General features: G+C 60.4%; 1 protein-coding gene across 5 annotated transcripts; it reads left to right on the top strand.

The window, feature by feature from the left end:
• The first annotated feature begins 994 nt into the window (after nt 1-994).
• NEXN (nexilin F-actin binding protein) lies at nt 995-23,127 on the top strand. Of its 5 annotated transcripts, none has more exons than XM_056814886.1 (14): nt 996-1,172; nt 5,979-6,061; nt 7,510-7,701; nt 7,853-7,940; nt 8,021-8,169; nt 11,215-11,256; nt 12,293-12,442; nt 12,526-12,705; nt 13,472-13,666; nt 14,460-14,657; nt 18,334-18,555; nt 22,006-22,191; nt 22,357-22,717; nt 22,802-23,127. In XM_056814886.1, exons 2-14 carry the CDS (start codon nt 6,035-6,037, stop codon nt 22,813-22,815), a joined length of 2,004 nt encoding a protein of 667 aa, XP_056670864.1. In that variant the 5' UTR covers nt 996-1,172; nt 5,979-6,034; the 3' UTR covers nt 22,816-23,127. The 5 variants fall into 5 exon arrangements, with proteins under 5 accessions (XP_056670867.1, XP_056670864.1, XP_056670868.1 ...); XM_056814887.1 differs by lacking the exon at nt 996-1,172 and adding an exon at nt 1,677-1,695; XM_056814889.1 differs by lacking the exon at nt 7,510-7,701 and having other exon boundaries at nt 995-1,172.
• The last annotated feature ends 561 nt before the right edge of the window (nt 23,128-23,688 follow it).

The following is a 23,688-nucleotide window of genomic DNA, read 5'->3' as shown; positions in this document are numbered from 1 at the left end:
CCTCCCCAGCACTCTTGACTGGGTGCTTGTCCTGCCCCATTAACTTGGAGCGAGGCTCTGTCTCTGCACTCCTAGCCTTGCCCCTGCTCAGGCCCTCATCCCCACCGGCCTCCCCCCTCCAGGCTCTCCCTCCCCATCCGCCCTCTGCAGCCCCCCCAATGCAGATCGGCCTCAGGCCTTTCTCTCTCCCCACATGGTTTCGGGCTGGCTCCCCAGTGATTGTGTGCACAAGGTAGGCCTTTGGTGACTGGACCCCTGGAGGCCAGGAAGACAAGGCTGCGGGGCTCCGAAGGCTTCCTTGTAGGGGGACGTTGCCACACTCCCCTCTACATTGGGGGGCTCCAAACTATTGGGGAAACTGCCTGGGGCCAACCATTATTCCTGGCAGCCCGCCCTCCCTGGCCACACGGGTGGGCCTGCCCTGCGGCTATTTGAGAAGCTTATCTGGGACTTCTATTAAAAGAAACACAGACATGCTGAGCAGCTGGAGGGGGAGGGGGAGGGGGAGGGGGAGGGGGGGCTCTTCAGGCCCCTGTACAGGCTGAAGTCTAGCTTTGCCGGGTTTTCCACCCCAGCCCCAACCCTTGGCCAGCCAGGTCCTCTCTGGGATCTGCGTTGGGTCTCCCCCTGGGCAGGGGCCCCTCCTAATCTCCCATCTCTTTGCCCAGGTGCCCGAGCCTGGGTTCCACCTAGCTGGGTGACCCTGGACAAGTCACTCCCCCCCTCCCCAGCTGCCTTGGGACGGGCACCCAGGACTGATGGGAGCTGAGGGGACGGAGACCACCTGGCCCTCCTCCCTGGGCAGTCTCCCTGAGTGCCTGTGCCTCAGTTTCCAAAGGAGGGGAGGGGAGGGGAGGGGGCGGGCGGAACCTGGGTGCTGGCCCTAGGCCTGAGGCGGTGGGGAGGAGCCTGGGGGCGGGGGGGGGGGGGGGGGGGCGCGTGCCTGGGAACAGCTGCGGGCCGCCTGGAATGCGGGGCGGGCGGGCTGGCGGCGGCGCACCGGGACTTTTATGGAAACTTGCAGCTCCCGACACTGCGGCCAAGGGGGTGGAAGGAAGCGTCGGCGCACAGGCACAGGCAGAGGCTGCAGCGGCAGGAGCGGCAGAGCCCGGCGCCCCCACTTTGTGCCCCCCCACCCTGCCTCGGGATCCAGACAGTCGGCCGCTGCGGAGGTAGGGAGGGAGGGAGGGAGGGTGGGAGCCCGGACTCAGTGGCTCGCCCAGTCCCCGCGGGGCTCCGCCTTGGGGGGGCCGCCCTCCCCCTCCGCTCCCCTGCCTCTGCACTGCCTTCGGGAGGGGGAGGGGGCGCTGCGGGGTCCCAGGGAGCCGCGCCCACTCCTCCTTCGGTTTGGAGGAAACTGAGGCAGGCGGGGCACCACCTGACAGCAGGCAGAGCAGGGCCCTTGGGGGGAGCCTCTGGCTCTGCTCTTTAGGTGCGTGGGCCCGCCCCCTCCCTCTGCCCAGACCAGGAGCCGAGAAGTGGGCTGGTTCTGATCCCCCTCCCTGCCCCCCCCACGGAGGGGGGGAGGGGGGGCGCCGGGACCCCTTCTTCGGGGCCTCCCCACCAGCCGGCCACCTCCACAGCCAAGTGGCTGGACGAAGCCTCTGGCCGTCCCCCCTGGTCCCCCCCTCAGAGTGTTCCAGGCCTCGGGAGGGAGCTGGGCAGACCCAGCCCCTTCCCCAGAGGAAAAGGGAGGTGAGTAAGGTAGAGCAGGAGCCTGAGGGGCCCTTTGGAGGAGGCTGCCCTGTCCAGGCCCCCAGGCGCTCCCCAGATAAGCCACCCGAAGGCCCCCAGAATCCAGTCACAAAGGGTCCATCCCAGATCAGCTGGGAGCCCAGAGAACATCAGCCATTGGCTAAGGGGATGGACGCCATATTTGAAACCCAGGCCTACCTTGGCCCCGTTCTCAGGACTTTGTGCAGAGAGTGTTCAAGAGTGCTGGGGTGGTGGTGGTGGGGAGCGGTGCTGACTCCCCACCCCTCCCCCATCACCTCTTGGGAGAGGTTGGATCCCAAGACCACAAGTGCATCCTGTTTGCCCATCCCATGGCAGGTGACCATCGACTGGGGCCATGAATCTGCCCCTGCCTGGCTCCTCCATGGCAGTTTCCTTGGTCTTGAGCCCAGCCAAGCCTGTTGCTGGCTCGCCTGGTGGGAAGTTTCCCAATTCCACAAATATTTAGGAAAATGAGTCAAACTAATGAGTGTCCCATTTGTTTCCTGCCCCGTGGCCACCCTTCTCCAGAGAGCCATTGACTCCCATGGTGGCCATGACTATTATCCCGGGGTATTCCTCGGGAGGCATTGAATGACCTGGGGTCTGGGACAGCCGTGCTTGGAGCTCGTCTGCTGCCATTTTTGCCAAGAGAAAATGAGACTTCAGCTCAGTAGAACTACTTTGGTTTGGGTTGTGGGTGCCGGGGAGGGTCCCGGCCGGGCAATGGGTCCCGTGTGGCCTGGGGCAGAGGCCTTTCTGGCCTTTGGGAGAGTTCCCCCAGGCCAGGGGCCCTTCAGCTTTTCTGGGCCCTCTGGGAATCCCCTTGCCAGGTATGGGAAACACAACCCAAAGGATTCCAAGGGAAGCCGGTTCTGTAAGGCATCAAACTAGGAACCAAAAAGGGAGGAAGCTGAGCTTCGGCACCGCAGGCCTGGCTTCATGGCCCCAGGGTGCCTCTGGCGCTGTGGATGGCCATTTGGTGGGAAGAGAGGGAAATGCAGGGCCCTTTCTGGGGGTGTCTCTAGCTCCAGAGGGCTCTGTTGGGGTGACTCATGAGACAAAATGGTCTCAGGAGAACCGACGTTTCGGGTGACTGAGAGGCCCCCTGTGGGAGGAAGCTTGTGACCCAAGCGTGTGAGCAGGGAAGTCACCGGCTCTGAAAGGTGCCCGAGCCCAGCCTCACAGTTTCGGCGGCCTCCGTGAGGCATGGTGAGGGCTGGAGGCACACAGGAAGGGGGTTCACTGAAAGGAAGAAAATTGTCCTGGCAGCACGTGGAGAGCTCCTGTTGGGTCCCTTTGGGAGGCGCCATTGGGGAGTAGGATTGGGCCCCCTGGGCCCGTTGGAGCGCGCCGACCAAGGGACAGGAGCCAAGGTTGGGAAGACGACCCACGGAGGGTGGCCTTGTGGACCTCCAAAGCTTGGGGCTCCAGAGGGGGCCTGAGGCTGGCATCTGCGTGGGAGAAGGGGCTGAGGGAATTCCCCTGAACAGAAGACTTCCTCTTGCCACCATTTTGGATTTAGTGCTTCTGACGTCCTTGCAGGCCAAAGGGGCCTCCGCCATCTTCAAGAGACCCCAGAGGGATTTGCAGAACCGTGTCAGACCCCTCCGCCCTTTCCTTGTCTTCCAAGAGGGAGAGGAGCCTTCCTCCCGGCCCAGCTCGCAGCCCTTTGCAGAGTCTCCATCCCGAGGCTCCCTGCCACGCCGCCGGCTGGCCCCTCCAGCCTCCCGGCTCTCTGGGGCAGCTCTGACGGGGGCCCCGACTGCACTCCTTCCTGGGCTCGGGCTGCCCCCAGACGTTTGTCGGATGCCTCTCGGTGCCAGGCGGGCAGCCTCGGAACAATCCCGGCGCCCTCCCGGTGGAGGAGACGTCTGGGGACTCTCCAGGCCAGCCTTGTTGGGATGGAGGAACCAGCCACGTGCCTGGGAGGCGACCCAGTCTCAGCCCTGCCAGTGCCGAGTGACCCGCCTGGGCCATGCCGGCCCCCCTTGGGAGCTGGGGGCTGAGGCAGGCCCGGCCGGAGCTCCAAAGCCCAAGAAGCGGCCCCCCACGCTTCAGTGGGGACGGCAGGTGCCGCCGATGCATCGGCCCGACAGGCGGCCAAGCCGGGAGCCCCCGAGGTCAGCCGGGCCCAGAGTAGGCGCTGGCGGGCGTCTCTGACGGGGCGCCATCTTGGACCTCCAGCGCTTCTCTGGGGAAGCTTTCAGCGCGAGGGGAGAGAACTCGGGCTCTTCTTCACTGTCACGCTGCTCTGCCCACCCCTCCCGGCCCCCCATCATTCCGCTAAAATCGGGGGTCCGATGTGCCGCCGGGCCTCTCTCCCCAAAGGCCTTCTGGGCTCGTGGCCCGTTTCACAGCCACAAGCAGGCGGCTGAGCCCGGAGGGATCCTCGAGGAGCTCCGAGAGGCGGCCCTTCGGATGGGGGCCTTCCGGGGTGCTGCTGCCGTTGGCCCAAAGGGCGATGTCGGGAGCCTGAGGGGGCGCCGTCCAGGGGAGGGTCTCCTAACCCGGCTGGGGCCCAGAGGACGGGGAAGGCGCGCTGTGGAGAGGCCCGCGGAGCAGGCGACGGCTTCTGAGGCGAACTCGGGGTCAGGCCGATGGGGAGCCCAAGACGGGCAGGAAGGCCGACGAGGCTGGAGGCGGGAGCTGCACGAGGACGGCGACTCTTAGCCCTCCAGACCCGACCCGGGAGGGTGTTCGCCAATCTGGAAGGAACTTGAACAGAGAAGACACTGGCCCAGATGGAAGTGACTTGTCCAGGGCCGCTCAGAGCGATCGAGGCAGGTCTTGAACCCAAGTCCCTGAACTCTGAACTGTCGGAGGCGATCTAGTCTGACTCCCTACTTCCTCTTTCTAGGAAAGTCATTTGAGCTCCCACGTGTAGGGAGCACCGACCCTGGGCCAGGCACTCGCCGGCGTAGCCCCCGAGTCCATCCAACTCCGCCAAACTCTGGGGCCCGGGTGTCGCCTTCCCCGGCACGGAGCCACCACCTTTTCTCTGTCCTCAGGCCACGACGGCCATCCTCGTCCTTGTGGATGTTGCTGCGGGGCTCTGCGCCCCCACATCCACTCAGGGCGCCCCCACATCCACTCAGGGTGCCCCCACATCCACTCAGGGCGCCCCCACATCCACTCAGGGCACCCCCACATCCACTCAGGGCACCCCCACATCCACTCAGGGCGCCCCCACATCCACTCAGGGCGCCCCCACATCCACTCAGGGTGCCCCCACATCCACTCAGGGCGCCCCCACATCCACTCAGGGCGCCCCCACATCCACTCAGGGCGCCCCCACAGGGAGGGACGGCCCAGCACACAGGGGTGGGGGGCACGGTGTTGTTTGTAAGGGCAGGAGAGAGGCTGAGGGCCGCCTGCCTCTTTGTAGCAGAAGGGACGCACGCGGGGACCAGGAAGGGAGAGCCGTTTCCACTCTGACCAAGCTGCAGCAGGGGAAGGGACGGGCTCACGCAGGCCTCCTCCGTGTGGGCAGTCCGGCAGGCGCTCTCCTGTCCTCTTTGATCCTCACAACCATCCTTCAAGGGCGGGGCCGGGATGGCTCCCATCTCCCAGGCGAGGACACCAAGGCCAGCAGTGCGAGCCTGGATCTGAATTCTAGTCTTCCCGATTCCGGGCCCGGTGCTCGGTGGCATCCTGTTTGCCGGCATCCCCCATCTTGAGGGGGTGTCAGACAGGGCGCATCTCTGAGGCCCACACGGACACGAGACGACTAGCGCCACGACCCTAGCCACCAGCCCTCCTGAGCGCAGAAAGCTTCCCTTGAATCCAGGCCCTGCTGAATCGTCCCCTTCCTTCCTCCCTGGGCTCGCCTGTCTCGGGGGACGTCTGAGTTCTAATGTGCCCAAAAACGGTCCTCAGAAAGAGTTTCTGCATTACAGGGGGGCATCGGGGAAAAGAACGAGGCTCCGGGGGGGGGCATCGGGGAAAAGAACGAGGCTCCGGGGGGGGGCATCGGGGAAAAGAACGAGGCTCCGGGGGGGGGCATCGGGGAAAAAGACTGGGGCTCCGGGGGGGGGGGGCTTCGGGGAAAGAACGAGGCTCCGGGGGGGGCATCGGGGAAAAAGACTGGGGCTCCGGGGGGGCATCGGGGAAAGAACGAGGCACCGGGGGGGGTATTCGGGGAAAAGACTGGGGCTCCAGGGGGAGTCCCCATCCCTGGAGGTCTGACTGTGTTGGGGAAGCATTGGGGGTCCTTCTGGGCCCGGGTTTGTCTTCCGGCCTCAGGAAAACTCCAATTCTTGCAGGCGCCGAGTGAGTCCCGTCCAGCTCCGTAAAGTCACCAGCAGAGCCTCGAGCCAGCATGACCGACGTTTCCCAGAAGGCCGAGGTAGGTGCCCGGCGCGGGGGATGGGCGGCGCTGGGGCTCCCGAGGGCACCGGAAGGGACGCCTCTCAGCGGGCTGCCAAGGCCTCCTGGAGCTTGGGAGGCCCCCAGGGAGGGTCGGGCACGGCGGGCCGAGGCCGGTTCCGGTTCCGGGGCTGCCAGGAAGGCAGGAGGCTCAGGAAAGGGCCGGCCTCGTCCACCCCTCTGCCGTGGGGCGCGAGACGGGCTGGCGGAGCGACAGACACCTCCGTAGCACGCAGGCTGCCCCGAAGCCCGGCTGGTCTAGACTTCCCAAAGCAGCCCCCAAGTGGAGTCTTCACTCCCCTTCCGAGGCCCTGCACAAGGCTGGAAACGCAAGTGGAGAAACAGAGGCACGGCGCGAGACTGCTCCTCCGTGGAGACGACGTGGGGCGCTGCCCGGGGCGGCTCAGGGTCCCCACTGACTCCCGGACCCCCCTGCAGTCCGGAAAGCCCGGAGGCTCCTCAGAGTAAAAATGCCGCTTTTCGAGTCTTCCCTTCCTTGCTGGCTCCAGGGCGAGGGCAGATTCGAACCCAGTACCTCCTCTCTGGGCCCCTGGGTGGTGCTTTTTAAAGAGGACCAAAAGCAGCGATTACAAAGGAAATCCACGATGCTGCTCAAAATTGTTCAGATGATTAGAAGACTCTGCCAGGGAGCAGCGGTCGGGCCCCCCCGGCTCTGAAGCCCTGCGGGGGGGGGGTGTCATTGTGCACTGTGACCTGAAGGGCCAGGAAGGCGGGCTGCCCCCCCCCCCCAGCGGCCCACTTCCCACAGTTCTTCCCAAGGGGCTGGAGAGGATTTGCTCTCCTGCCTTTGGAATGGAGAAGCCATTCCGCTTCCATTCATCTGCTTCTCTTGGGAAAGGCTTTGAGTGGTTCCAGAAGAGGGTTCTTTCCTTGGTCCAGGGCAAGCCCAGCTTCCTCTCCTGGTATCCAGCGGAGGAGCCCAGCTGGGGGCTGGCGGGGAGGAGCACTGCGGTGCCTAGCAGTGAGATGGGTGCAGAAAGGAGCCCTGTCTGGTCATTGTAGACCGTCGCAATTGGCCAGACCCCAACGGCTACATTCACATTCCCGATGACCGCTCTCGCCTTCCTAGCAGCGAGTGGCCCAGGAAGCCCACTGGAATTGGGCTCGCCACCCTTGGGGGAGCCATTAATGCTGCCTCTAACCCTAACTTTGTGTTTAAGCAAAGCCCAGGAAGCCTTGCCTGGGGGCTTTGGGGTGGCCTTGGGTGTGGAGTATCCAGTGCTGGCTCGCCTTTCCCATTTCCTCTTTCGTCCGGAGCCTGCTGTGGCCTGGCTCCTTCCTGTTGCCCACTTTGGGCCCCGTCCACATTTGCCCTTTGCTATTTCCTTCCATTCCATCTGCTCTAATTTCTCTGAGTTTCTTTCCATCTTTTTTTAACTTCCTTTTCTTTCTCTTCATCTGCCCAAGATTCTGCTTTCTTCATCTAAGCCCGTCCCCAAAACGTACGTGCCCAAACTTGGCCAGGGTGACGTCAAGGACAAGTTTGAGGCCATGCAGAAAGCGAGGGAGGAGAGGAATCAAAGGAGGTCTAGAGACGAGAAGCAAAGAAGAAAGGAGCAATTCCTTAGAGAGAGAGAATGGAACAGGAGGAAGCAGGAGGTCACTGGCTTTGCTTTTTCTTTCTTTTTCCGGGCATTTCGCTGACTGAAAGGCATGCCCAGACTGCATTGCGTATGGGAGAAAAGGTGTGTTCGAGTTGTGCGGTGGGGGGGTGCCCCTATGGCTCACTGGCATTGCTCTACCCATCCAGATGAAGGAAATGCTCGCTTCCGACGACGACGACGACGACGACGAGGCCACCACGAAGGCGGAGAAGGCTTACGTGCCCAAGCTGACAGGTAGGCTCTGAGGATCCCGGGAGGGGATGCTAAGGGAGAGCGGCAGAGACTATCGGCTGCTGATTCTCCTCTATTCTTAGGAACGGTCAAGGGCAAGTTTGCAGAAATGGAGAAGCAAAGGCAGGAGGAGCAAAGGAAAAGAACGGAGGAGGAACGCAAGCGCAGGATTGAACAAGACCTGTTAGAAAAGAGGAAAATCCAGCGCGAGTTAGCGAAGCGTGCTCAGCAGGTCTGTGGGTGCAGTAGGTGGGGAGCTGAAGCGGGCGGAGGAGGGCTGGAGAGGGCAGAGGGGACCGCAGGGGCTGAACAGCTCCCCCAAGTCTATGCAGCCCAGGGATGCTTCCCTGAGTCATGGCCACAACGTGCTGAGGAGCAGCGAAGCTCCAGAGGGAGGCCAGCTGCTTCCTGCCCCCAGGAAGGAGGGCAAAGGCAGGCAGGGGTGGGCAAAACTTTCTCAGGGCTCAGTGTGGGGACCACCCTCTAGGGCCAGCTGGGGCAGGGCTCTGTGAGCTGCTCCTCTTCTGGAGGGTCTCCCCAGTGACTGGAAGTGATGAACACAGTGCAGGGGCTTCAGGGACTAACTGAAACACAGTCCTAAGTCCCACCCCCAAGAGGCATTGAAGCTTTCAGAAATTCAGAGGGAAGCACAAACTGAGGGGGCTGCTTTGAGATCACCGGCTTCAATTTCCTGCTGCCTGGGACAAGCTAAGGTTGCTGGTTTCCTATAGCCGAGCCTCTTTTTTTGGTCTCTTTTGTGTGTGGAGATCCCAAAGTCCTGCCCAGAATAGGTCTCTTCTGAGGCTCAGCGAGCCTTCGTGCTTTTATTTGGCACAGAAAGGACAAGGTTAGGCGCCCAAGGGAAGGAAGGGTGGAGCTTCTTGCCACCTGGGATGGCTTCCTTTTTCTGCCTTTTCCGTCTCTGCCCCGTGGAAGGTGGCTTCATCCTTGTTTTCCTCACACCTGGCCATCCACACAGCCTCCATCACTTTGAACAGGGAGCCTGGCAGCATTGACTGAGAGGCCAGGATCTGGGTCACTTGCCTCAGGAGCTTGACTGGAAGCAAGCATCTCCCTCACTGCATTTCAGAGATGCCGGTGACTCCCACGCTCTCTTAGAACTTCACCCATCCAAAAATGTCGGCCTATCTATCTTCTGCTGTTCTGGCAAGATCAGCTGAGCTCCCGCCACCTTCATGAAACCTTCCCAGATTTCCTCTAGCTAGAAATGCTTGCTTCCTCTCCCCTCCCCCACCCAAGTACTCAGGCGAAGTCTTTTAAGTAATTTACTGCTTAAAGTCTAATAATATAGAATAGCCAGCATTGAAGCGGGTGCTGGAGCTCTCCAGGGCAGGGGCTGCTGTCCTCGCTGTGTCTCCGGGCCTCAGCCTACTACAGTGTGTTGTTTGTTCATGGAATCGGATGGAAGTCTGCAGAGGACAAGGTCTTCGAGAGCCTCCTTCCATGTTCCCTTTAAAACTGATCTCGGCACAAGGAAGTGGGGGGCGTCAAGGAAAGACCCACAGGGGATCCACCCCATTTTCATAGGTGCCTTCCTGCCCCACGCTGGAGAGGTCTTGGGCAAGTCAAGGGACCTGGAATCGGGATATGGCGCTTCCAGAGCAGGTGAATGGGGGCCCTGAGGCAGAGACTTCCCCCAAGCCCTACTTCCTGCATCCATCGTGGAGAAAGGCCTTTGTAATGCCACTTGGCTGTGGAGGGGGCGCTCTCTTCTGAGGGCATCACCCACATGGCTGACCTGAGACGCAGGAGTGTCCGGCCATCTCTGGGCTTTCTCAGACCTTGGAGTGAAGCTTTGGCCCTGCTTTCATCCGGTGTTCATTTCCTTTTGCTCGGATCCTCCGGGAGACCTCCTTGGCGAGGCTTTCCCGTTTAGTTTTGAGACTAGCCTTTTGGGGCCTTGATGGCCTTTGCCTCAGGGGAAGAAGGCAATCTGCGGAGGCTGAGGGGGAAAGCGCCAGTAAACAGCCTCCTCACAGGGGAAGTGAGTGCAATGGCTCAGGCTTTCCATAAAGGCAACAATTTCCTATTTCCTGTGAACCGGCTGATCTCAAGATGAGCCCTGACAGGGCTGGAGAAGAGGAAGCCGGAGGAGGCAAAGAATCATTCTCTGGAAGGGGGGCTGCTCACTGCTCCCCCGAAGGGCTGAGGTCTGCGTTTGGGGCTGAAAGCTCCCTGCCCTCCCCCCGCCCCAACCTCTGCTCAGGGCTGGAGAGGGCAGAGTTGGGAGCCCCAGGAAGAGCCCAGGATTCTAGGCTGCCATTGCGGAGGGACCCGAGCACCACCTCCTGGAATGGGAGAGTCACTTGGAGAAATGGGCTGCTTAGCCGGGAGAGGGGCCACGAGACAGATTCGGCTCCAAGAGAGAAAGAGGAGCAACAAGGGGTGGCGGAGCCGGAGTAGAAGGAAATGCTTCCTCTGGGTGAGGGACCCCAAAGAGGGCAGAATGGGTGTGTCTGACATGGCTGGAGGTCTTGCGGGCTGCCTTCGAGGGCCTTCCTGGTTCGTGTATGGGCCGAGCCACCTGCCCTTCTGATGCTGCGGTCCCACAATTCAGTGATAGAGCCTTGAAGGATGCACCAAATGGCTTAGATGAATTCCGGGTGAGATCCGAGGTGGAGGATCACTAACTCCATGTGCTGTCCAAGGAGCAAACCATATAGCTTCACGGCACTAGCAGCGCCTCTTCCCCTAAGCCCTCTCCGCCCTTCCCAGATTCCAGGCTCTTCCCTGTTCTGGAAGCCACTCTTGTCTTTGTCTTCGCCTCTGGGGGGCGCTGGTGGGCTGAGCCGGGATCCAGCCGCTTCCCTGTTCAGCTGTTTCTCTGGTAAGCAGGCAGGCGGGCTCAGCCCTATTTGGCCACAATGGCCTGAGAACCCCACCAAGGGCAGCTCTGCTGCTGCCCTGGAGTCGGGGGTCCCTTTGTGGCACGAACAGCGTTCGCAGTGGTCTGGCCGGTGGTGAGCGAAGGGCGCGTGCCCGGCTCTGTTTGAGCCCTCCGAACGGTTCGTGGCTGCTTTCCAGAACCTTCCGTGACAGCCCGCAGTGCTGGTTCCTGTCCCTGGTCAGGCTCAGAAGCACCTGTTGGAGGAGAAGGTCCGGCCTGAGTCTCCCGGCTCGGGCTCGCCGCGGCCTAAAGTCTCACCTTGGAAGAGACTTTCCTGCACGGGCTTCCTTTGACCCCCTTCAAGGGTCTTATTTGAAGGCAGGAGGCGAAGCGCCCCCCATGTGACGCTCTGAAATTCTCCTTCACCAGATGGAGGACAGAAACGCGGTGGGGCCAGAGTCAGCAGCGGAGGTAAAGCCATGCTTCGTGCACGGGCCCGATTGGTGGATTCTTTCTCTTTGGCTGAAATGGAGCTTCAAAAGAGGGAGCAGAAACTTGCCCCAAAAGACCGTTTCTGCACTCGTGAATCTGTCACCCCCCATCACGTTGCTAGAGAAGTGTGTGTGCGTGTATGTATGCGTGTGTGTGCGTGTAGTCACACATGTCAACTTTCATGGCTCCATCTAGACCGCCACACTAGGCAGCAAGTCTAGACACGGCCTAAGAGCCGGCTCCGCAATGGGCCTCCCAAAGGCCGCAGATTGCCGGTGAGCCTGGGCTCCCTCCCAGCGTTTCAGCCCCTCTGCGGACCCTGCCCAGGGGTCCCCCCTTGTCTGCCCTGTGTTTGCATGTCACCCAGGGGAAGTTCAGTGACTGGCCTGAACTCTGGAATCTACTTTCTGGGGGTACGGAACCATTTGATGGTGCTGCCAATATCGTACAGGAACAGAGAGGAGCCGGTTCATCCCGAGGGCTGCCAGGCGCCCCTTTGGCTAGGGAATCCAGGGGCAAAAATAGAGGGCACAGAAGGGACGCACTGGGATGGCTTGAAGCACCATCTGTTTGCAAGCAGCCACCAGGCTCATTTGGAAGGACGGAAGGACGTCTGTGCAGTCAGTCTTCTGGGAATAGGCTGCCTCTTCCCAGGGAAAAGAGCTGCTCCATAGCTTGTGCCTTGGGGAGGCGGTGATCATTGGCTTTAGGAAATGTTGGGTGAAATTCTTCCGCTGGCTCGCCATCAAATGGGTTCAGAGCACCTTTCCTTCCCCGTGCATGCGCCCTCCACTTGTCTTTCCCAGGCTCTGCAGTGGGTCACCCTCCTAGCAAGCGTGATGAAGGCGGGGGAGAGGGTGTCACACAGATACTAACACCCCCCCCCCCAGCTTAGGGGGGCTCCTGTAGCTGCTGTTAAGCCCAGGGAGGGGATGAGCCCAGAGCCCGGGAAATGCCGCTGAGGCAGGATGTTGGCGGGAGGAAGCTTCTAAGAAGCCCGGCCTTTGCACACTAGGAAGGAGATGCTTCGCTGCTGGTGACGGTGGTGCCAGGAAGAGCCCACAAGACGGCGGGGAATGTGCAGAAGGCTTTTGAGGACCTGGAAAGAGCCGGCGGGGAAGAGCAGCGAGTCCTCAAGGAGGCCATGTGCCTTTCGCTGGTGATGGTGGGTAGTTGTTGCTGGGGGCGGGGGCGGGGCGCCACGCTGGCCGCCTGGGGGCTCTGCTCAGCTGCCTCCCTCTTCCTTAGGATGAGGAGGCGGAGGACGTGGCCGGTGCCAAGGGCTCGCCTTCTCCCGGGAGGCTGAAGTTCACTTTCGAAGAAATGGAGAAAGAGAGACAAGAAACGAGGAAGAGGCAAGCGGCAGAGGAGGCCCGGCAGCGTTTGCAGGAGGAGCGCCGCGCCTTCGAGGAGGCGCGGCAGCAAATGGTAGGGTGGACTTCCGGCTACCGGGATGGGGGCGGAGACCATGGGGCAGCTGTAGTCCTGCTGGGGGGAGCCCGGGGAGGGCACGGCCCCAGGGCCCTTCCCATAGCTCCTGCTGAGGAGGCTGGTGCAGGCTCCACCCACAAGGGGGCGGGGCGGGACAAATAGGGGGTGCCCGAGGGAATGCCAGCAGGGTTGGAGCCCAAGGGACCATTTCCGGCCGGGCCCCAGAGGCCTTGGGGAGCAGCTGAGCTTCCGGAGGAGGGAGGGGGTGACGCGGGCCCAGAATCTAGTGCAGAGGTCCGGGGACGCTGGGTGATGACAACTGAGGGAAGAAGGGAGGCGCCCTGGGCCGGGAGGCTTTGGGCCCTCTTAGGCTGTGGGCTGCGCATGGAGGGCCGCCTGTGCGGAGACGGCAGACTGGCTGAACCCCACTGGGGGTCAGGAAGGGAGGGGGCCGCGTTCCCCGAACTCTCGAGGCCCAACTCCCCCCGCTGTCTTACTCCCTGTTTGCGCGGCTCCCCTCCCCTCCCGGCCTTGGGGCCGCCCTCTACGGGATTTCCGGGCCTTCCTGAAACCCCAGGTGAGGAACATGGGCCTCAGCCTGGGGCGGAGCTCTGACGAGGCTCCTCCCCTTTGGGCCCCCATTTCTATGGACTGGAGGAGATTCCAGCCCCTCCCCCCGAGTCCGGCAGTGGTGGTGGGGGGGGGGGCTCCGAGAGTGGACATGGACTCGGGGCCTCCCATTCGGTTCTGGTGCCCCGCGCAGGCTGGCGAAGGGGGAGAGGATGGAGGCGGAATGCAGACGTGCCCCCGAGAGCGTCTTGGGCCCGGGAAGCTGCGGCTCAGCTTCGAAGGCCTGGAGAGGCAGAGGAGAGAGGAGGAGAAGAGGAGAGCCCAAGAAGAAGGCCAGAGGCGCAGAGAAGAAGAGAAGAGAGCCTTTGCCGAGGCCAGGAAGAGCATGGTGAGTTGTGAGCCTTCCCAGAGGGGGTGGAGAGCAGGGAAAGGAAGGAGCCCAGGCAAAAGCCGGGCCCTCTTGGTCCCCAGCCCAGGCCAAGGGTGTCAACCTTTGTTGGGGGGGGGGGAAGCTTTGGGGAGACGTGGGCTGGACTCTGGGGAAAACGCATCAACATTTCTACAGGAGTCTGGAAGGTGAGCCGGGCCCTTCCAGTCTGGGTAGCCGCCTTTCACAGAATTAGCCAACCTCTGTGAATCATGGGAAAATGAGCTCCTGGGCATCATCGGGGCAGCCTCTGGAGGGCCAAGTGCTGTGGCCTTGGACACCCCCTGCCCATCCCTCAGACAGCCCCCAGGGGTGTGGAGAGGTCAACTCTGATTGGAGCCTCGTGCTGGGCCTTGGGTCCGAGCGAGCCAGCAAGCGAGCAGGCAGCTCCAGAGTTGGCTCTCCCTCTTTTCAGAGGATTGCTTCCTGACTGTCCCAGGAAGAGGGGAGGAGGAGAGATGGACAATCCCATCCAAAGGGTTTTTTCCATAGAGCTGGGAGCCAAGTAAAGGAGCACCCAAAGTGCCTCCACTGTAGCCTCCGGGCCTGGGGCTTCTTCACAATAGGTCCCTGGGAGGCCGGCCATGTTGGGTCCGCTCAGCCTGGGCCATAGGGCGAGGGAATGCAGACGAGGCTCCTGGCTTCCTACTGGGCCCGGCGCCTTGAGCAAATGCCTCGAGCTAGCCTGTGCTCAGTGGACACGGGTAGGCCCTGTCTGCTCTGCCAGGCAATGGCAAATGATCCTTCTCGGCAGGTGCTTGATGCCGACTCTGAGGAGCTCCACAGGCCGGGCTCGCTGGAGTCCCTCCCACCAGGAAAGCTGGAGATGAATTTTGAGGAGCTGCTGAAGCAGAAGATGGAAGAAGAAAAGCGGCGGACAGAAGAGGAGCGCAAGCACAGGCTCGAGATGGAGAAGCAGGCCTTCGCCCAGCTGCGGCAGGAGATGGGCCAGGTAAGCCTCGGCACCAAGGGGTGAGACTGGGGGAGGGTCCCACACCTGGACCAGGGGAGGGCAGCCAGTCAGCCAATGGCGTCGCCCACCTCCTGACCAACAAGGACACTCCTGGACCAAAATGGTGGCTGGGGAGCGCGTGATGGCTGGACATGGGCCTCCCAGGTTCTGGGAGCACAAGCTCAAGGGGTTCCCGTAGAGGCCAGAGAGGGACGGGGAAAGTGGCTTCAAGACGGAGACTTCAAATGAACTGCACCCTTGGGGCCCGCACACAGGAGGGGTGATTCCTGAGCAACTGTGACTGGTGTTTGAGAGACCGTTGATGGGGGGCCCCCCCCAGTGTGTAGAACAAAGGGCACGATGGGGAAATGGAGTCTGCAGCCTCTAAGCGGGGGCTCGGCGCCTTCCCGGCCAGACCCTCTGATCGATGGCTTCCGCCTCGGCAGCTTCATCAGCGTTTCAGTGGGGGTCGCTCACTTGTGTATCAGACACACAAAACCGGAGGGCCAAGGGCGAGGCCAGAACAAACCATTCCCAAGCACAGCTGTTGGTTCTTCTTGAGCTTATTCCTTAAAAAGGCCCAGAAGAGAGAGTGAGGCCAACCCCCCCCCCCCCCCCCCCGCCAGCCCTGCCTCCCTCCTCCATCGTCGTGCGTCCTCCTCCTCAAGGCGGCCCTCTTCCTTCTTGCTTCCAGAAACAAATGGCCAAACGTGGTCATCCTGCTGAGCTTTCTTCTTTGGCGTTCTCGCAGCGCCCGTCTGAGGTGGTGCCCCATTTTCCTGCCCTCCCTCTCCGCCCCTGCCCCTCCTGCCATCTTTGTAGGAGAGGCATCGGGGGAGGCAGACAGGTGGGTCTGGACAACGGCCTCGTCCTTGTGCCCATTTCTCAGGCTGGCCTGCGGAGGCTGCAGGCACAGTGGACTTCCAAGGACCACGCCTGGAGTGGGCCCGGCTCTGCGCTTGGCCATTCTGACTCCTATGTGGTTCTTTCGGCTCTGTCTTCCTGTAACGCACCTTGTTCCTCGTGGCGCCCCGTCGTGGTCCTGCTGCGATTTGTCTGGCTGCTCCCCAGCAGATGGGCGTCCCCTCGGTCCCCCGTCCTCTGCCTCCAGAGCACGTGGCTCCTTGGCCTCCTGCGCCCCCACCTTTCTGGTCCTCGGCCTCTCAGTCCACTTTATGGACATCTCGGATCTCCCTCCTTGAGTCTCCATTTCTCTGGGGCGGCTGGGCCGTTCCCGTCCAGTGTTGGCCCCCCTGGAGGCTCCCCCTTCTCTAATGCTCTGCCTGCCGTCACGCCTTCAGAAATCGATGGAGGAAGGGGCTGGTGCCAACGGATCATCGGACCCGGAACTAGGGCGAGGAGGGCCCGGGGCCAGGCTTCGACTGCTGGAGGCACAGCTGAGAATGCCGAGGATCGGAGGACTGTCCAGGGAGTCTCCATGGCTCTGCGGTGGCTCTCCAGCCACTCCAGGGCAGAGATTCCTCCCCGTCGTCTCCCATCAGCCCCAAGACAGGAAATCTGGTCTTGGACAGGGAGCAGCGAGCGTGAGCTGGCCAAAGGGGCCTTCTCTGCTGTCCCCCTCGGATGGGGTGTTGGGCCTGGCATCAGCAAGGGGAGGCTGGGTGCCTTGGGAACCTCCTCGCCTGCCCCCCAGGAGCGCCTCCCCGCTGCCATCAGGCACGTCTGGGCACGTCCCTCTCACTCAACGGCCTTCCACGCTTCTTTGTGGCCCAGAAGGAAAACATCGGAATTCGGCCCCCCTTGCGGCCCGGCCCGTTGACTCCAGCTCCAGGAGATGAACAGATGGACAGACAGACACTCTGCACGGCTCCACCTTACTCCCATTCTCCTCCCCTTCAGCCCCACAGGCTTCCTGGGCTCCCCGGGCCCAGGCGTCAGCCCAGCCACTTTCCTCAGCCTCCTCCTAAGCCTTCAGTCCAGGCCTCTCGCCACGCTCCTCCAGCCCTTACTTCCCAGCAGCCAAGTGCAAGGAGCTGGCTTGGCCCATCCCATGTGCCCCATCTGAAGAACTCCTTCGAGGTCCTTTGCCACCTCTGCCGCCCACGGGGCTCCCCTGGCACAGCTCTAATGGCCGCCTGTCTTTCCCTCCAGCAGCCCTTGGCTGGCTTCTTCTGTCCTTTGGTCCTTCTCTCTCAGGAGCCCTTCGCTGTCTTGTTGGGTGAAGCAGGACGCTCCGCCGCTCAGGCCAGGGGAAATTCGGGCCCTTCCATCCTGTCTTCTCAGACGCCCGAGAGAACTTCCCCATTTCCAGACGTTTTCAGAGCACCTGTGCAAAGGCGGGAGAGCGATTGTCATCTCTGGGGGACGGCCAGGTGTGGAAGGAGAGGAAGTGACACGGGTGTGCCTGGGAACACTTTCCAGCTGGGTAAAACGAGGCAAAAACCGGATCTTCAAGAACGCAGGCGCGCCTCCACCTGCCTTCCATGAGGAGGACGAAGGAAGATGGGAAACGTCTGACAGACTAACTCAAGAGGACAATGAGAACGAGCCAAAGGCTTCCTTCTCATTGGTCTTCTCCCTTCTGCAAATGCATTGTTTTGGGGGCGTAGGGGATCGCCCCAGAGATGGAGGAAGGCTTTGGACCGGGATGAAATGCTTCCTGTGTTCCTGATTAGGGCATGTAGGAGGGCCCAAGCTTGAGTGATTTAGGAGCCGCCCCATTAGATGGCGGAAGGAGCCCCGAGTTGTGTGATGGATGCCCTGGATTGCCCATCTTCTTATGGGACTTCAGGCACGTGACTTGACATCTGGGATCCCTGGAAAATGAGGGGTTTGGACTGGATGACTTGGAAGCCCCCTTCCAGCTCGCTCTCTCCCTCCACGTTTATTGATGTCTTCCACTTGTACGCCATCACTTGTGTCCAGGATCCCTCCCTCCCTCTCCACGTATCGTAATTTTTGAAGGGAAAAATCACACAGTGGCTCCCTGTATTGTAAAGTCTGAACCGCATACCACGTGTGGACCTCCCGGCCTCCTCGAGTCCCCCGTCATCTCTTCTCTCGCTTTCCGTGGCGGGTGGCCGTTCTTCATTCTCATAAGCAGCTGAAGTCCCGCGTCCTTGACTGCTCAACGTTGGCTCCGAGATCTCTCCGCACTTCCGGGCCTACCTCTTGGCCATCATTTCTCCGGGCACAGTCGCATCCCCTTCCGCCTCATGTACTCGCCGCCTTTGCTTGGCCATTGCCCGGTCAGTGGACGTAGCCAGCGTTCTTCCCCTCACTGCACAAAAGCGTCCATTGCAGATGGTCGCAGACTTGGGTAGATTTCCGGGGTTGTGTGTGCCTTTTCGGAGTCTTTGAGAGGGTCTGTGGCAGGCGAGTTCTCTTCAAAAGCAAGTTTAATCGGAGAAACGAGTCCCCGTGTGAAGAGGTGATGGCGCCCGAGCCAGGGTGCTGCGAGGATCCCCTTTGGTGGGGGAGGGGAGGCTCCTGGGGAAACAGCCACAGAACAGGAAACAAGAAGCAACCCTAAGCTAAAAGGGAGAAAAGGGAGGTCCTGGGCAAGAAGAGAAGCCCTCTTCCAGCCGGTTGCCTCATATCCGTGTTCAGTTTGGCATAGAAACGGACTCAGAAGGGCTTTTGGTGGGGTAACAAGAACTCTTGCAGGAGCGTGTCGTGGGGTTGTTTGTTGTCTGATGGGATTTTGCTTTTTCAGGAGGAGGAAGAAAGCGAAATCTTTGAGCCCAGCAGAGAGTACGAAGAGTTAATGAAACTGAAACGGAGCGGCTCGATCCAGGCGAAGACCCTGAGAAGCAAGTTTGAGAGGATCGGACAAGTGTCTGAGGAGGAGATACAGAAGAAGGTCGAAGAGGAGCGAGCCAGGAGAAGAGCGGCCGACCTGGAGATCAAGGAGCGAGAGGCGGAACATTTCCACGAGGTACGTTTCCACACTGACCACGTTGGTGTCAGGTGAGGAGGAAGGAGGGGGCACGGGGAAAGAGAGCAGAGCTGGAGGGCCCAAGAATTCCAAGCCGGCTGGCTGGATCTAGCCGCCTGCATTGAATGGCCAGGTGGCCCTGGGCGAGTCACTAAACCTGCGCCGTGGCTTCTTCAGTTATGAACGGAAGTGATCGTACACCCATCACAGGGTTGTTGGGAGGCTCGGGTGAGTACTGTGCCCGGCACGTAGCAGGCGCTCAGCAGGGGCTTCCCTCATTCACTGCTGCATTTTGAGCGAAGCTCTGACGCCCTACAAATCCACAGCAACGTGGCATCCTCCAAGAAGCCCATATCGTGCCTGTCGTTGTCTCCCTTTGTACAAAGAGGGAATCCCATGAAACCGGCCTGTCCTGGGAGGCCTGCAAAGCGGCTTCTTCCAAGTCTTCTGAGACCAAAGCCCTCGGCTTGTTGGAAGCAAAAGTTCTCCAGGAAGCGGGTCCCCCCCTTCGAGAAGAGCATTGGGGAACGTTTGTTCAGATTCTGAGGTTTCTCCACTAGAACCCCAGTGAGGTCCAGGTGGATGATTCACTTTCCTGGGAGCCCTGGCCTGGCTGGGGGTGGAGGGGTGGTGTTTAGACCTGCTCGAGTTGGCTGTTGCTCAGGAGAACCTCTGAGCTGAGTCTTCTTAGGATGTAGATGAGGGTGTCCCGCAAAAGGGTGAGAGGCGGATGGAATGACTGGTGAAAGAACCGGGGGGTAGATGTTTCCTCTGGAGAGGGGGATGATGAGGAAGATGGTGGCCAGCCGCTGCTCAGAGCTGTAAGGATAATTTAGGGTTGTGACCTAATCTAAATTTAATTTTTGGTCACCAGGGAATATCCCAAATAAAAATACCCAAGTCAGTTTGGAAATCTTTGGTGGTTTAATCAATATAGAGGGAAGAAATCAAGGAGAAGAGAGAGAGGGAGAGGGTATAGGATTTCTCCTGCCTGGCCTGTGCCAGACAAGCCACGAGGTCCTTGAAGATTAGAGAATTCCTAAGAGGATAGTGTTTGGAAGGTAAAGGAGAGAAAAATCAGCCTAAACTCAGAGATCACAGAGAAGAGCCTCACCGAACTAGACTACTAGGCTTCCTCCAGAATGGTATCAAGGAAAACTCACCACTAAACCCGGACAATAGCTGCCATGCCAAGATGCCGACATGCTCAGCCAGCTGCCTCTAGCCACCTCTCCAGAGACTGAGAGAGGAAGTGACGTGAAATATATACTGTTTTTACATCACTTTCCTGCATCTCACATGTACCAATGCTAGCTTGAGCTTGACTTAGGACAGCCCAGGAGTTCATTTGGTAGCACATGTCTGTTGTAGGCCATCCTCCTAGATACTTAATCCTTAAGTAGGGGTGTAGACATTCCTGATTTTGTTAGACTAAGTAGGGTGGAGTAATCTAAAGTTCACAGAGTGGAAGGGACCAAAGACTGCCTACACAGTCAGCGAGCTCGCCATGACTCTAGTCTGCATTTCCTGGTTTCTGCTGCCCAATGGGGAGCTCACAGATGTAGGAGACGCCCATCGCAGCAGAGTCTGGAGGGAAGTGACCTGCAAAGGAGTGTTCCAGGCACGGGGGAGTTCATGAAGCCAGAACATGTTGTGTGCACTGGCAGGGCTCACCAGGCATCTGACAAGATGGGGATGGGGCTGCCAGGCCAAGCCTTCATAAGCAGGGGCCACAAGGCCAGACTTGGGCTTTAGGAGGCTGGAGATGTATGCAGATAACAGCCAAGGGGCTCTGGCACTGGTGTGGAGGACATGGACTGAGGCAGAAGGGTTGAGGTTGTGGGTGAGGGTCCAAGTGACGGAGGATGCAGAGAGGCCCCAGCCCTTTGGACTGGAGGGAAAGATGAATCTGACTGGTCACGCTGCAGTGCCTGAGGGACACCCAATGAGAACTGCCCAGGAGGCAGGCAGCAAGGCAGCCCCAGACAGCCTGGCAGTCATTGATATGGGTGGGGGCAGAGGTTTACCCAACTTGGGGACCTTCCTTGCCCGATTCCCTCCTTCTACAAGATGCGCCACCTTCCCAGTCTCCCCACATCATACCCCCCCCACTCCTGACAGGAGGCTGAGGCAGAGGCCTCTTGGGAGCCGGTGGTTTGCCAGGAGAAGGTGGAGGGCCAGCCAGGCACAGGATAGGCCGGCCTCTGCTTCAGGAGGCTGCAGCTTGGCGGAGGCACTCAGAAGACACAGGCAGTGGCAGTGTCAGCAGATGGGGCGATCCGGGCTCTGATAAGGGACGATGAAGGCGGCCAGATGGGCGGGCAGTTCACGGACCCACGGTGTCCAGTGCTACAGGGAGCTCAGGAAGGCCCGTTGAGATGCCTGGCGAGCTGTGGAGGGCTGGAATCCGGCCCCGTGGACGAGGGATTGAGAAGGGGGAAGGGGCAGTGGAGACGATCTCTGTGAAGAGAAAGACAGGGAAAGGGCCACAGCGAGGAGGTGACCAGTAAGGGCAGCCAGTCGAGTGGCCGAAGACTGTGGAGCAGCCACATCTGGAGAGGAAACGAAGGCTACGAGGGAGGCCAAAGAAGCAGAAGGTGGCAGATGACATAATGCTGGGCACCAACCCATCCCGAGGCTGGCCGTCCAATACCGGCCTGTGGAGCAAGCAGCCGGAGCGCGCCGGGACCTCAGCCACGCGCGGCCTACCGAGGCTCCTCCCTCGGTCCCTCCATAGTGCCTCTGGGCGCGGAGGGCAGGCAGAGGGAGCAGAAATCAGTTTTGCCCACTTGCAGACTTGGTCTGCCTGGGGTTGGGGGGGGGGGGTGCTTGGGCTTCCTGGAAGGCAGGGGCTCCTCTGAGCAAGCATTTAATCCATAAGGAAGCTGCAACCCTTCCCATAGAATGGTTGGGAAGAGAAAAAAGTTGTTCTGGAAGTAGCAAAATAATAGTAAATGAGATAAAAAAAGCAAATTCCACACCCAATTCCTTGTCTCAGACCACAGCGAGACCTCAGGGCTCTTCTGCCGTGTTCTTTGAAATGGCTTTTCTACAGGACCGGAAGGACACCGGTTCGAATCTTGGCTTTGCCATTTCATCCCTCCCTACGTGCCCTTCCAGACCACTGGGCTCCCTCCAGCTCTGCATCCGGGACCCGAGACCCGACTGTCACACGCTGGCTAGGATGCTTAAAGTGGCGTGTCAGTGGCTTCTGGGTGCAAGTGACTGCCTGGGCCCAGGAGCCACCAAGACCTTGAGGAAAACACAAGTGGAACCCGGGGCCCTGTCGCGTCCGTTTCTGTTCTGTATGCTTGTTTTGGAAGCAGGAAACAGGAAGTGGATGTAGTGGGCCCGTGGGCAGCCATCCTTCCTTGGGGGGAGAAGGCAGACCCGCACCCTTTCTAAACTCCTCTTGTTGGTTCTTTGTGAAAACCGCCTCCTGCACCCAAGGAAGACGATGTGGATGTGAAGCCTGCCCAGAAGTGCGAGGCCCCCTTCACCCACAAGGTGAACATGAAGGCCCGATTCGAACAAATGGCCAAGGCCAGAGAAGAGGAGCAGCAGCGAAGAATCGAGCAACAGAAGCTCCTGCGCATGCAGTTCGAGCAGGAGGAGATCGATGCGGCGCTCCAGAAGGTTGGTCCTGCTGCCCTGCCCCCGCCCTGCCCCTTACCTGATCTGTGTCTCCCTCCCCAACTGCAGTACCACAAGCGGGTTCTGGGCGGCACGGGGTGGGTCTCTTGGCTTGATGTAGTCGAGTGAAGGGTTTCCTAATTACCCCCCCCCCCCATTTGGCCGCAGAAAAAGGAGGACGCCGCCGAAGAGGAGGGAGGCACCGGCAAGGGCTGCGCGCTGGAAGACGGGGACGAGCAGGCCCGCTCTGGAGCCCCGTGGTTCCGGAAGCCGCTAAGGAACACGACGGTGGTGGATGGAGAGCCCGTGCGCTTCACCGTCAAGGTCACGGGAGACCCCAAGCCTGCGGTCACGTGGTGGTTTGAAGGCGAGAGGCTAGAGGATGGGGAGGACTATCAATACATCGAGCGAGGAGACACGTACTGCCTTTACCTCCCAGAAACCTTCCCGGAGGACCAAGGGGAGTACATGTGCCACGCGGCCAACGGCAGGGGCACCGCGGCCAGCACCTGCATCCTCACCATCGAAAGTAAGCGCTAGCTCGGCCCCTGCCGCCCCCACCCCCCACCCCCCGCAAGCCACCCCTAACGGTCCTCTGTTCTCTCTCTCTCAGCCGACGACTACTAGCTCCCTCCTCTCTGGAGCCTGCAGCCGCCCCTTTCTGTGTGGGGCCAGGCAGGGCCCATGAGCACGTCTTCGGAATGGACTCTAAAGCTAGTGAAGAGACTGGATCAAATGAGGGGAGACGTCTCGGGGTGCCCATCGAGAAGGGCCGCCCCCACGTCCCGGCTTCGGAGAAGGACAAAGAAATGGCAGCCAAATGGCTCCGGAGTCCAGAGCGCGCCGGGCCGGCATCTGGGCAAAGGACAAGGAAAGGCCGAGCAAACACCTCGGGTCGCCCTCATGTCAGAACCCCAATAAAGTCAGCTGTGTAGCAAAGGCGGCGCCTCTCTGGTCCCTGGGGCGGGGCGGGGGCGCGGCGTCCAAAGAAAGAGACCAGGCACTTGGGGGCGTGTCCATTCAGTTACAGGTTTATTGAGAAAGCCCGCCTGGTGACAAGGTCCAGGAAGGGGCCCTTGGTACATACACACGTCGGAGCGGAGCTCCACCACAGTTGTAAAGCATTCAATTTACCTCCAGTCCAAGCTGCATCTCCCTAAGACACTGTTCCCATCACAGTAGCCTTTTAAAGCCAATCTTCTCAAACACACGGGTAGTTTCTGCAGAGAACACTTTGCTCAGGACGAAAATGCATCGAGCATGCATAAGAGAAATATTGATAGGTAGATAGATAGATGCGGAAACACACATGAGAGTTTCACAGGGATAACGACAGACTGTAAACCCGCAAAAACACACCCCGGGGCAAGGCCTGCTGCGTCAAGCCGGCCCCCCCTCCCCCCGGGGGGACAGCAAAGTCAGGCTAACAGTATGCAACCAGCAGCCGCTGAGGAGGAGTGTAAAAAAGGCATATTAAGTGAGCATCATCAATAAAACAGC

The sequence above is a fragment of the Monodelphis domestica genome, chromosome 2 (genome assembly GCF_027887165.1).
Source record: "Monodelphis domestica isolate mMonDom1 chromosome 2, mMonDom1.pri, whole genome shotgun sequence".
NCBI classification, from domain to species: domain Eukaryota; kingdom Metazoa; phylum Chordata; class Mammalia; order Didelphimorphia; family Didelphidae; genus Monodelphis; species Monodelphis domestica.
Note: the sequence above shows the minus strand (reverse complement) of the source record. Positions and strands in the feature narration are given on the sequence as shown.